At 40.6% G+C, this 14,256-nt stretch overlaps 1 protein-coding gene across 4 annotated transcripts in view; it reads right to left on the bottom strand.

The window, feature by feature from the left end:
• The window catches only part of COL4A2 (collagen type IV alpha 2 chain), a 151,533-nt gene that overhangs the window by 50,629 nt on the left and 86,648 nt on the right, over window positions 1-14,256 (bottom strand). For all 4 annotated transcript variants that reach the window (XM_065058490.1, XM_065058462.1, XM_065058473.1 and 1 more), the window contains exons 5-8: window positions 4,453-4,587; window positions 4,326-4,370; window positions 2,130-2,246; window positions 1,348-1,419 (exon numbers count right to left, since the gene is read on the bottom strand). In XM_065058490.1, the coding sequence (XP_064914562.1) occupies window positions 1,348-1,419; window positions 2,130-2,246; window positions 4,326-4,370; window positions 4,453-4,587 (369 nt within the window). The remainder of the gene's footprint in view (window positions 1-1,347; window positions 1,420-2,129; window positions 2,247-4,325; window positions 4,371-4,452; window positions 4,588-14,256) is intronic.

The following is a 14,256-nucleotide window of genomic DNA, read 5'->3' as shown; positions in this document are numbered from 1 at the left end:
GAACGTGGGACACACAGATTTTGTACTTTCTATATAAAATATAGTTGCCTGCTATACAGTAGAAGAGTACAAAGTTGGCAAGGGAAGTTAATGATCCCAGCTACAAGGCTGACATGGAAAACAGACCACATTTAATTAATTTTTGAAAAATCTCATCTAACTAGTGGTTTAATTAGGGCTATAACCTCAACTCAAATGTACACACTAATTTTTCATGAGTTGCATGGGAATTACCGAATCATTTTGATTCTCTTCTGAGTCACTAAAAGCATTTGGAACATACTGTTTTCAGTGACCACATATTTTAAGTGCAGTACATGTTGAAATGTTTTTGGACATTGGATCCAAAAATGTTCTAGTGCAAAGACCTTCCAATACCCATAAATAATGCAGTATTCAGTCCAGACACCTTTAATAATTTCGAATAGCATCCTAACTATTGAGTTAATTTGAGTTTAGTTAACAGAATAATGTGTGGAACCAAGTGCTTACTGAAATCAACAGGTGTGTTCATTCATGGGTGTGTAACCCATCCTTGGCCACAATATATTCAACCATTCCTAATTACTAACAAATGCAGATTTCAAGAGTTTCTGAAAGGAAAAGATGATTTAATTTAAAATACAGGCAACTTACAAATATGTCAACAGGAAAACCTATTTTGGCACTCATCACTGGCACAAAATATACATAAAAGGTATCAGCAGATCCCTTCCGGGCTGAGTACAGCTCAGATGTAGCTTTGTCACAATTTATACTCCAACAGCATATGTAACCTTATCTTTATTTGATACCTTCAAATTATACAACACCATATATACGAGAAAAATCTACAAGTGATTACAAAACAGGTTTTAAAGATTAAAGACAGTAAAAGCACCTACAGAAATATTGGGGTTTACTAAATAACTAAATAATATATTGAAGTATATTTTATATCCCAAGTCAACCAAATTCCTGCGTGAAAATTATACAGAAAGGATGCTGCTATTAAACAGAATCATTCAGTGGACAAACCTATGGCAAAGGAATAATTTTGACAAACACAATACGAAGGTAGTGATTGAATAAAGAGGGTAATACTTGAACTACAACATCTCCAGTGCCTCTGCAATCCACCTGGAGGCTGGAATTCCTTGCAAATGACTGAGTGGAGATTTTTTTTCCCTGGATATCAGATAGATTTTGGTGTAACCAGAGAAAGCAGAAGCTGCCTTGCAAAGCCTACACAGAATCAAAGTGGGTCTCTTGGGATACGTCTGTCAGAGTGTAAGAAAAATTAACTCTCCAGCATCTGCTTGTAAAACAGTACTAAGCATGAGTAACTCCCAGGAGTTACAGACGTACCCTGTATCGGCTTGCGATGTCTGGTGGCAGTATGTAGGGCTCTCCCTTTTGGCCCTTTGGTCCTTGGACTCCCTGGAGATGACAAAAAAAAATAATTTAAGTAAGCTTTCATGTCATATATGTTCACACATAAACAGCTAAGAGTAATGAAAAATATCTGTCAGGGTTTTCATGAGTATATACATACTGCTGTCTAGAGGCAGAGACTATGCCGAGCTGTAGAAATTCATAGTTTAAAAATGAAGTGTAAACCCTCACAGTACACAAAAGAATGAAATTCCAATTCCAGAGGAAGAACCGCCCCCATTACCCAGGAGTGATATTACGGGGTCACACCTGTGAGCTAGAGCAGCAGTGGCAGCTCCTCAGGCCTGACATGTGCCGTGGTAAATCCAGGAGCTCCACTGCTCACCTCAGCGTGATGCTAGGTATTGCACCACAGAAAGCCATGGGGCGGGGAAGGAGAAGGTTACTTCCATTGGGAATTCTGAATTTAATCTGCTTTATCACTGTTGGATAAAGCTGTACAAGTTTTTCCTGAAGTAATCTCTCCACAAGACCTATGTGACAGGTATAGTTCTGGGCAGACCTCTCAGCCCTGGCTGCAATACAATAACTAAGAATTGTGCAGTGTGTTCACAGTAAGTCCACATGGATATTCTTCTGGGTCAAATGGGAGCTCCAGTAAGAGATGGCCCATTTGCTTCCAACACACACATGAACGAATCTCACTTCAGTAATGATCTTAAGATTTAGGTACTTACTTACTGCCAGCTACTTACAATGGTACCAGGGAAACCAGAGACTCCAGGAGTTCCCGGGTCACCAGGGTCACCTGCTGTCCCGTTACAGCCATCATGACCTGGTTTCCCCCTTGATCCTGGCTGCCCTGGATGACCCTGTTGAGGAAAAAAAAAAAAGTGTTTATCTATCCATCTGTTTCTAGTTTTCCTTTTCCTGTAGTCACACAGTATTTAGACATTCTCACATTAAGCCCAAGGCTTGGATCCATGGGAAACTATGATTTTCAAAGACAGAAACAGACAGTGCCTTTTTTAATATAGCTGCAGCTTGAACCAGATGCCCCAGACAGTGTGAAAAAATGAGCAGTGAAGGACCTTTCAGAAAGGGTAAGAAAGTTATGTTCAATACAGGCTCTTTCAGGCAGAGAACTAAGCCAGATGAGGCTGCTGCACAGGGAGCCACCAAGAACTGGGATTGTAAAGTATTTCAGTGCTTCACCCTGGAAGAGTGGGAAGAAAGGTTCCTTGCTGGCTTTGAACAGGTTCCAAGCTGGGAAAAAGTCAGAGATGCTTTTGGAGCTTGGGTGAATGTCATGATGAAGCTGGAAGTATGGAGATGGGAATTTAACAGCAGGGCTCAAAGTAAGGGTCCTGGGGCCACTGCGAAATCTCCACACGGAGCCTCTGAAAAGTTACTCCTGTCTCAAACCGGATTTTCAATGCTGTACTTACATCCACCTTAATTGCTGTTGCTTCTGGTTAGCATTGAAGCTGATGAGAAGCAAATTTGCCATTGGCCAGCCCTTTCTTCTAGTCAGAAAAAACAAAAACCAACACAAAATATTTCTCCCTTTTCCTCCATCTGGAGCAAGATTTTTCTCTTTGCTTCAGTTCCCTTGCTTAGAAGACAAAGAAGTCTCTCTACATCCTTATCCAGCTCCATCAAGCAGGAGAGATTTGGGCTTGCCACCACCCTCTCTTGGTCTCCAGACCCACATCTAACACTGCCATTACAGTTCACACATCTGCCTTCTGATGTTATGTCTTGGCTTGAGAAAATGGGTCGGAAAGCATAACTGAGTGGGAAGGGCAGGAGAACTTGAGGACAGAACACAGTGAACATGAAGGTTGGGGTACTGTCTGAAGGGATTTATGTGCAGAGGTCAGGAAGGAAGGGCTACAAAAGAAAACTTGCTCGGGTAAGAAAAGCGGTTCAGCTATAGCAATATTAGCAACAGAGAACTTCACAGGGGAGCAATTTACTCTCCTTCCAAGGAAAACAGAGCACTTAGAAACAACTCAGTGTGATGTGGCGAGGTGAACGAGATCCTCAGCTATAGAAGCATTAATAGGAACGGGAAAGAGGGTCTTCTGCTTTTCCTTTAAGAGTGAGAAAGAGGGAGGGGAGGAAGAGTGTGTGAGAGAAAGCCCTGGAACTCAATAGGGAGCTCTTCTGGAAACAAAAAAGGGAGAAAGCAGAGTGGATGTGGATGCGTGGGCCACAGAGCGGGGCCCCGGTGTCAGGGAGCACTACAAAGGAAACCCAAGCCTGGGAACTCTGTTCAGGGATTCCAGTGACTCAGATTTCTTTGTTATTTTATGACACAAGATGTAAAGAAGTGTAAGCTGGGAAAATACTGTGCTGTGAACTTTACCCTGCTTCCCTCTTTGAATGTTTCAGTTTCATGGACCTGGTCAATTTGTTCAAAGTTTGACACTGTTCAGTGTTCAGTAAGTCTTTTAAGACTATCTCAAGCATGCCACAAGCTATAAAGCAAATAAAGCTTAGTATTCTTAAAATCATTGGTCTTTCTATGTGCTTTGCAACTCTGAAATAATTAAGGAATGACCCACTGGTGTCCTTCACTCACAAGCTTAAGAGATGTGAAGTACTTATCTCACAGCTCTTTCCTACAAAAGAACATAGTTAGCTGGGTAACCTCCAGGGACACAGGAAATTTCCGTCCTTTCTTGTCCCCTTTACAAGAGGATTTCTCCACAGGACAAAGCAAAGGGATCTTAATTATCCGAGGGAATGAGAGGGAGCACGGATTCTGCTCTCTTGGCATGTATCTGCAGTTTCACTCACTTCAACAAATGCCCTTTGCTTAAAAGTGTGTGCATGGCTGATGCAGAATTTAGCCCGAACATTTTAATTAAAGTACAAAGTCTTTAAACTATCCTGCAATATTTGCTGTTGGTGATTTCTCAAAGATGAGGTAACTTGTTACTTACAGGAATGCCATCTGCCCCAGGGAATCCAGTGACTCCTCTTTGTCCCTAGAGTGAAATAGCACAATTAAAGAGATGTTCTGCCCAGGATTTTGCTCATTAGCTAAAACATCTGATATTCAAAAGTTACCACTTCTCCTTTGGGTCCAGCTATTCCTGGGTGTCCTCTTTCACCTTTGTGACCTTTGGGACCTTGCAGTCCTGGGATCCCCATCAATCCTGGTGGTCCAGTGAACCCCTGTGATCCAAGGAGTCCCGGCTGGCCCTGATAAAAATAATTAAAAAGCATTTATTTACAAACAGTTGCGATGCACGAAGCTGGATTAGTTATCACTGCTGCAAGGGAGTCAGTCTCTTGAAGGGAAAATAAACACAGAATCTCTTCCAATTCTAGTACGCCAGACTCTTTGATCAATGTCATCCGGAAACACCACGCAGAGAAACTCCAGCAACAGCGACCACATTGTGCATGACAAAATCAATATATGGAAATTCACACTCAAATCAATATTCACCGCTTGAATTTTCACGACTCCTCTATGATAAAAAGTGTTTCCTTTGGAATAAGGTGTCTCAAGAGTGATTCACTCAATTACACTCCAAGCAAGTAAAATATGTTCAACTGTGAAATCTGCTTAGTGGCCATATTGCTTACAAATGGGGTCTAATATTCAACGGCAAGAATTTCTGTCTCTTTGGGGATGATATTTCTATTTAGCAGTGGAACCTGAAAATGCTTAGATGTGCATGTATCCCCACAGGTTGGAGAGTTGCATGCAGGCCTCCCTGGTCATCCTCCCTTCCAGCACTGGGTTGGCTCTTCAGGCCACTTCAAACGCTGTTTAAAAATAATCCCGTTGACTGCCAACATCACAAGGCTCAACAGGGGAAAAAATCATTTTGAAATGACACAATGGTGGTTTAAGTGATGGGTTGTGACAGTATGTCTGAGATCTGTGAACCAAAGTATTTGAAAGCCGTTCCAGATGTAGTGTCACCAAAGGCACATATGTTTTGCATGCTCTACAGCACTAATGACACTCATAGTAAAACGCCACAATCTTTTCTGGAGAAATATCTGTCAATGGTGCAAAGCACCATTAACCAAGATGTTCTAATTAAGCTGATTCAAATGAAAGTATTCTTAAAACGCAATTAGATTTTTCACAGACCAGTCTGCAACAGCATCAATATCCCACAAAGCAAGAATTACAGGAAAACATGAACAAACAAATATGTATTTATACAAAGGAGCTAATAAAAAAAAATTAACACCTTGTTTCAGTATAAAATACAGTCTCACCCATGTCTGGAAAGAAAGAGCTAGAAAATCAATGCAATCCCTGTCCAAGAAGAATAATACTTCAACTTCATTTAATGCCATTGAAGTGGGAGGAACAAAGGAGGGTAGTGTGAGGACTTGAAGAAATGAACCTGAAGGTATCCTAATTTTTTGGCATTCAGGAAGTCGTAAAGATACTGAAAAATGCTTTATTGATATTTGACAAGATTTATTTTATTCTCATATTGAAGGATAAGCCCATTTGTGACACACTTTCAAAACTTCATTGTCAACATGCTATCTATAATTAACATTTATCTATGCTACAGTTGTCTTGATACCGCAAACCTGAAAACAAACACCGTGACTGAAACACAGCTTACTCCTAGTTTTTAAAACAATTCGATTTTCCACACTGCTTTTGTGTAAAATGGTTGTCACAACAGTTGGAGTAGGTTTTATTTTTTAAATCTTATTGTATTAATATCAAATGAGTCCACACTGAGAAGGTGACCTAGCCAAACAAAGGACAAAACTCAACACAACTTTTTTTCTTGGAAGAAAACTAGGAATGAGTCAGTATGAAGAATGAATTACATGGAGTTCCTCGGGACAAGCCACCAGGATGGATCTCTTAGACTATGGATCTTTTGCTATACTGTTATGACTAACTTGACAAAACTGATGGTTTAGGAGCATTGCCAAAGGACACCATGAATATAAGTGTTTGAGCTGTCAGCGTGAAAGAGAATCCCACCTCTACTTACAATCAAGCCAAATTTTATACAGCACCTCTACTTCTAAACTAAGCCTGCTAATGTGGATTATTAGGTGCTAGGAAGCCAATGCTTTTTCAAGGTAACAAACTGAGAATTAACAAAGGTTATATTAATACTTATGAAATATAACATGATTCGTGTTGGCAGGAGGCATAAGCATCTGAAAAGTGGCTGCTCATTTCCGTATGCCAGCCACAGTGGGCTATTACAGATGCATCTTTCTCCACATCAGTAGCTTTTTAAAAATCAGTGAATCTCTAAAAGTTACCCCATGGTGGTGCAGATCCTTGTTTAAACAGATTCACAGCAGACATACTTTTCTTAGTTGCCTGACACAAATGGAAAAATGCTGATTGGAATCACTAGCATAATCATTTAAATATGAACCAATATTCATCAGTGTGATCTCCAAGATCAGGAAAAAGAAGTATTTTCTGATTAATTAAGTGAGCTATTTTGTTCTTTCCCATAAACCCAGATCTGGAAAGAAACCTTCAACAAGGATAAAAACGTATCTCCTACACCTGCAAAGAACACAGAAAAATTATTCAAATTCGGTTGTAGTGATATGAGTTGGTTCCAGTTTCAATTTAATTTTGAGAGGTTCTGAAACCAAATGTTTCTTCCACAAAAAAAGGAAAATATGGATTCAGTACACTGAAAATCCCGCTTCAATTTTGAAATACCTGAAAGCCAAAGGAAGGCAAATTCCAAAATCTACTCATCCACCTGAGATATGTCCACCTACACCCTTTTTGTGAGCAGCAGGCCGCAGGCAGAACACACATAAAACATTTAATTGCAATTTCTTATAAAATGTTGGTTGTGTTCAGAATTGTCAAATCTGTTGCCTGGCTTTCTGCAGAGGCCACGCAGAGCTGCAATATTCAAGGTGGCATTCCAAGGAACATGGTTACATCTCTTAATTCCTACACCAAATACTACTCTCCACCTTCCAGTCCCATTTTCCTATCTGGTGTGGAGGAAGAAGTAAATGAGGAACGGAAAATGAGGAAGAGAGCTGGGCAACACCAACGCCCCTTCCCTATGCTTTCCTGGTAATTATCTGATCATTTGTTTGTTGAAGAATAGAGGTTATTTAATATTATTTGCAACAAAGACAAGAGAATTGGTCCTGCTGGGACCAGTTAAGCATGAGGCTAGAGTCAGAGCTGGGAAAGTACTTAATATCATGACAATGTTTGTGTAATTCTTCAGGCAGTTAGCACCTTGGCCTGTTAACTGAATTAACTTTGTTAACCTTCATTAACTCAGACTTGTCAGCTTTCACTCTGCTTTATGTTGAACAAGTATGTCCCTTTGTCATTAGCAAATGACCTAAGAACGTTCTCTCTTTTGCAAAGGTCATCGAGGAGATCTAAGCAAAAGCAACCAATTTGAAAGGTTTAGTCAAATAAAGTGTGATTCAATTATGAGAATTCCAAATCCCCCTGTATGAAACATGCCAGGCATGGTACTGCTCTGTTTCTGCTCCTGGAGGGTCAGAAACCCCAGAAAGTTCTCCAAAACCATGAAATTGTGGCCAGATTAAATTTCCAGGTCAAAAAAAAAATAAATAAAAAGCAAATCTAGGCAAATAGGCTATCCCTCTCTGTCATGTTTTAGACAACTCACAAAGCACTATCTCTGGTGCTCCCACTCCTTAAATGATAAAGCAACGCAGAAACCTGCTCTGGCTCACAGTGCTTGCTGGCAGAAGGCTTTCCATTTTGCTGGGGTGAACTGGAACTCTTCCCAAATCTAGAGCATGGCATGATTGCCCCATGTCACCCACTGCTGGATTTACAGGCCAGTGCTAAGTGGCTTACCAAAGCGCGTGTGGCATGATTTGTCCAGCACCTCATAGGAAGCACGCAAAAGGAAAAGGAAAAAGTGGGCTGATGGAATATCTTAAAGGCTAATGAGAAGTTTTTTCTTTGTTTTTACACAAAACTTCCATGACTGTTGAGACAAATTGCAAAGCTCCCAATGTCAAGTTGCACTCCTAAATGGGCAGGCCCTGCTTTGCTCTTCCTGCGACTCCAGCTGACTGGGAGAGGTCTCGCACAATTCATCTGGCCAGCCCAGCCATGTGCAAAAGCTATTTAACAGACAGGAGCAAAGGTCAGAAATTTAGGAAGCCTGGAGGAAATCTTCCCAGAAAATATTTGTAATGTTGTATATACATTGTCACTTGTCCAGTGACGTGCATGAAAGAAAATGCTGTCGGGGTTGTGACTGAATTTAATAGCTGCATTTTGCAATTAAATCCCAGTAGACTTAATAAGATTCTGAACAGACTTTTAAATCTGTACTGAATGTTCAAGTTTTGCAGCTTGAACTGTCATTTCCAGTTCTTTTAGGATCAGTCAAACAAAAGAGATGACATGTTGCAACAATCTCTTCCTTCTAATTTACTGGTAAATTTACAGTGTGGAAACAAAACTGGTAGAGGAGAATACACTACTTTTGAGAGCAACCAATTGTTTGAGGTACTATACAAATAAAGATACAATAAATGACAGTGCCTGCTCCTAAACTTTTGAAATACAAGAACATCATCATGAATTGCTGAGAAATTCGCCTACCAGCATGGAGATATGAAGGAAAAAATCGTTGATTTACAATAAAGAGAAGACAGAATTACTGCAGAGCGTCACTGTCATTGAGCCCATTTCTCCACATTTCATTACAGACTTCCATTTTGCAACTGCTTCTGGTAAATGGAATGTGATGATTCAGTATTCCCCACATGAAAATGATCCTTGTAGGCCATCATTTATTTAATAGTGGACAAGAAGAAAGGAGGTTAAGTCCCTGACATTTTAAAAAGGTCACTGGTGAAAGGACAAGTTCACTTCCTGCAGGAAGGCTGATCTGACCGTGACAGTCAAGTGGGAGCTGGGACTTTTTTTGGAGGAGGGCTCAGCCTGGAATGGTCCCTGTAAGAACAGATGGGGAAAGGACGTCACAGCAAGGACCTCGATGCAGTCCCACTACTGGGAGACCAGTAAGCGGAACAGAGAGCAGCTCACCAGGGAATAAAATTGGTTATAAGGAAAATGAGCCACTCTGAGCTGATTAAAAGTGCTAACCCAGAAAAAAACATCCCTGTAGGTACACAGGAAATAAACAGAGAAGTGTTTAAGCGTAACGCTGGCAAAATATGGAGAACAGGGTTTAAACGTAAGGAACTTGCATTTCTCTGAGCCAGGTTCCATGGAGGCAGGCATAGTAAAGCAATCGTTGAGCTCGACTGAAAAATTACCATAGTGCTCCACTCACTCCCAAAAACTACAAGGAACAACCTCAAAACCCTGCTGGTGGCACACAGAGTCAGACTGGGATGGGCATATCACCTGGCATTTCTCCTGGAGCATAAATCCAGGAGTTTATGGATTGACCATAATAGAGGGGAATATGTAGGAGAACGGTTTGGGGTTTCAGCTCCATGCAGTGCACACTGTGCTAGAAATACTTCAGCTATGGGGTTTCACAGCTTTGGGCTGAGAGGCAGAGACCAGCAGACCACACAGAGAACTGGATATTAGGAAACATTTCTTCACGGGAAGGGTTGTGAAGCATTGGAACAAGCTGCCCAGGGAAGTGGTTGAGTTGCCATCCCTGGAGGTGTTTAAAAGACACGCAGATGAGGCTCTTAGGAACATGGTTTAGTGCTAGAGTTAGGTTATGGTTGGAATCGATGATTTTCGGGGCCTCTTCCAACCAAAATGACTCTACAATTCTATGATGCTGCTGCCATAGCTCAACCAGTTCATTTCAAGCCAGTGGCTGCTTCTGGCAGTCCCAGGCTGCCCAGTACAGACAGATCCCCAGAGAGCTCGTCACACAACACCTTCTGACTATTTACAGAACCAATTCCAAAACAAGTTTAAGACCTTACGGGTCTTAACTGGTTATTTTTGCATAATGTCTCCATGGCAGGGATACATGTCTGGTCTTCCTTTCCTGTCAGCTCTACTAAGATGCAATTTTTTACCCAGACTTCTCAGTGGTTACTGGAATAAATCAAGTTTAAAACACCTCACTTTCAAAGCTTCACTGGGCACAACTTCAGTCACTGATGAGCACATCTACCATGATGCAGAAGACACTGGTACATATCTACACCATACATCATTATGCTGTGCATTGATGATGTAGTTTGAATTGTTCCACCCACCTCAGCAACTCAGTGTTTTGTTTTAGCAAGATTTAAATATTTTTGCAATTCCACCTGGGAAAAGAGGTCAAAACAATCCATGGAATGGTAGAAAACATAAAAACATCAGGCAAAACACAGCTAATGCTAGCCACTGGAAAGAAAGATTATCTGGGAGAAGAAATCCTGAAGTTTGTGCAGGCTTGGTTGTTAAACATATTAGCATATCACTTTATTTCTGTCTCTTCAGGGCTGTAATAATGCCCATTTTCTGAAAGACAGATGACTAATCTCAATTTGCAGCACGCATTCAGAAGCTCCTCACTAGATGGCACCAGCCATTGCTGCCGCACGCAGCCCCGACCTCCACAGGTGCACGTTACAACCTTCAGGAATTCTGGTAAGGAGTTCAGGTAGGGTCAAAACGTCTTTGTGCAGGGTCTAAGGCAAGAAAAGCAGAAGGTTTCCTGAAAAATGTCTGGGAGTGAGATAGCTGGGGAAATGCAAATGAAATGGGACGAAATTCATCATGCAATCGAGCAACATGTGGTGTCCTGAAGTGCCTGTGTTTTGTTGTTCACCCTTTATTTCGTGTAGTAGAAGGACTTGGTCTTTTAAGAAGAATGAGAAAAGCTTATAATTTTATTTCTCCAGTGGCTTGCTAAATTTACATTTAATGTCACAGGCCTGCATCTTCTCAAATTTATATTCTCAATCTGTGTTTTATCATAGGGCTGCCATTAGCTTCTACCACCACATGGTTACCAGTGTTAGGAAGGGATGGACTTCTGTGATCTAACTTGGATATTGATAAGCAAATGAAGCAAACCTTTCTCGTGTGCCTTAAGCTGTGTGATACTCAATTCTTAAACAGAGTAGCACTGAAGGAGTCAGCAGGCTTTAAAAAAAAAGTACATAGCTAATGGTTATTTCTATTTTTAATTTATCTTTTGCTACTTGAGAGAAGGTTATTTAGCTGAGTTTCACATTCCAGCTTGTTTTCTCAGAAAAAAAAAAACCACCAACTTTCCTTCTCATTTGTTAAAAAGCTTTTTTTTTTTTTATTTATACCAAAAAGTAAACAAAAAAATTATAAAATTCACTGCAAGTTAAAAATAACTAAAAAATGAGGCTATTTCAGCCTAGTGGCATGGTAACAATTTGCTTCTCTTTCAACTACATTGTCTGGACATGGGACATTTTCTCTCAGGACAGTGGTGACCAAATGACATTAACATTAACTCCAGAGCAGTGAATCAGCTTGCAGGAGGTTGTTTTTTTCTTCTTCTTCTTTAATTAAGGAAGGAATAAACATTAAATCTTCACAAAAAAAAAAAAAGAACTATGAAAGAGCTCTTTACCCGAAGCCACAGCCCTTTTCTGTAGTCAGTAAATGAAATAATTTTGTACTGTTTTCTGTTCCCAGAGTTTCATCTAATTTCTGATCTTCCAGAAAGTTGCTGTGTCACCCAAGAACATAAAACACACGTAAAACAAAATACATGCTGGAATGTAGGTTGAGCACTCAAAAGAACCAGTTAAAAGATTCTTCATGTCACATAATACATTGGAGTAAATGTCAGAAATGCTTTCTGTGCTTTGCAGAGCTGCTGTAGGAAGAACAATCCTGGGACTAAAGCAATGGTCTCTCAAAAATAAACATCAGAAAAGGCAAATCTAGACAAAACCTCACAAGGATTTCCAGGCCAAGTCTTCAGAAAGTTATCGTGTAGAGGAAAGGAGAAGAGGACGGAGGAAAAGATGTGGGAAGGAAGCAGTGGGCAGAGTGGAAGGGTGGTTTTGTTTGCAGCCTCAGGAAGGGGAGAGCTTGGAAAGTCCAATGCAGCATCTCTGCTGAAGTACAGCTGTGCAACCTGGGAAACTTGGGATCAGAATTACGCCATCTATCAGCAAATATACCTACCTAGTGAGCATGCTCTATTGAGTTATGTGATAGGACTTGTAATGACCTGAAAGGCACCAAATTTTTTTTAAGGATTGTATTTATTCAACAGATGTAGACATTTATTTACATGCAGTGTAGTCCTTCAAAGCTTTCATCAGGTGAGGGTGACATCCTATGGTGTGATATATCCTAATTCAGATTTTCAAACTAGGTCAAACAAATGCACCCTGAATGCGCCCAGTTTTCTTAACTGTCTATAAAAGGAGCCTAGGTCCCTAGTTCAAATGTTGACCTCCACATCACCGCTTTCTAAACTGTGCAATAAGGCAATACCCCAAAAGACCAAGTCCTGGAATTCTGGATTTAGCAGTTAGGATTAAAACTCAAATAAACTTGAGCATGAAAATTATGCTGCATGCAAAAGAAGCTGGGTATAAATGCAGTACGTTCACTAAACTTGGCAGGCAGTACATGGCAGAACCATTGCTACAAAATAGCAGGATTTTCTTGGAAGTTAGAAATGTTTGAGCATAAAAAAGTGATCAGATGATAATGCTGTGTGCTCAAAAGCATACACACTTATTCCAAATATATCATCTGTCCACTACTTTGCTTCCTTTTTGGCTAGTCAGGTACATGTTTCTTTTAGGCTGCTAGGAGCCCCATAAATATCTGTGCTTCTATACAGCTTCTGAGCTCAGTTTCTATCATCTTTATTCAGGGCATAACAAAATTTCCACCTACATTGGGCTATGCTAAAATTCTGGTATAAGGCTCTGGCAGGACCTAAGGGGTTCATGGGGGAATCTTCAGATCTCAGAAACCTGCAGAGCTGGGGCTGACACTGCAACCCAGACAGATGCTTTTGGTTGGGTTAGTGTGAGAGTGGAAGTGCGATTAATGGGGCTACTCAGTTTATGTTGGTTAAACTGAGAGTAACAACCTATGACAACTATAAAACCAGAAAAAACCCACTTCTACTGACATGTAAATAGTGCCCCTCTATCTTGCAACTAAATACTGTCTAAGAAAGAGTCAAACTAAAATAATTTAGAGATGTTACTTTGAATCAACTTGAAGTTGAGATCATGAGCAAATGATGTTTTACAAAACACTAGCATGACACTGATTTATCCTTGCAAAACATCCATTACTCTTTAATTAATTGGAGGAGGTTAGTTTGACAGTCAACCAAAAATTCACCAGAGAGGAAAATCATCTTGCCAAATTTGCTCTTATGACCAGACAAATGACAAGACGATGGGTGTGGAGCAAGAGAGAGCAGAGAACTCCCGGTTACTCCGTGACAGTCGCTGTATCACACGCATGTCAAAGGGCAGATTTTGGTCATGGTACCTATGGAATGTTTTCAGCACAATGAGTAGGTTTTCGAAGCAGAAGAAAATTGTGTTTGTTCAACGTGGGTTTTGACAGGATTAAAAAAGCCAGACACTTTCCACGGCAGCACACAATGCAGTGCAATCCTCCTAATCTGCTAGTATCTGCACCAAAATCTTGTTTTTCATTCTTTCATTTTTTTTCTATTCATTTTATTACCATCACACTGTTAAGATCAACTGCTTTTCATGACTTCTGAAAAATCACAGTTCACACAAAATGCTGAATGCTTGCATAACGCAGTGGGTTGGAGAGATGTAAGGCTGCTGCTTGGCTAGCTGGGCTCCTCAAGGCAGGACAACAACCAGCACCTGCTTGCGTTAGAACATTCAGTCACAGACCCGAAAGCCGATCCGCCAGCCCAATTGCTTTCAAATGGCTTTCGGTCGTGTGTGGGAGTGTTCTCA

The sequence above is a fragment of the Columba livia genome, chromosome 1 (genome assembly GCF_036013475.1).
Source record: "Columba livia isolate bColLiv1 breed racing homer chromosome 1, bColLiv1.pat.W.v2, whole genome shotgun sequence".
NCBI lineage: Eukaryota > Metazoa > Chordata > Aves > Columbiformes > Columbidae > Columba > Columba livia.
This window is presented reverse-complemented; position numbering and strand designations above follow the sequence as displayed.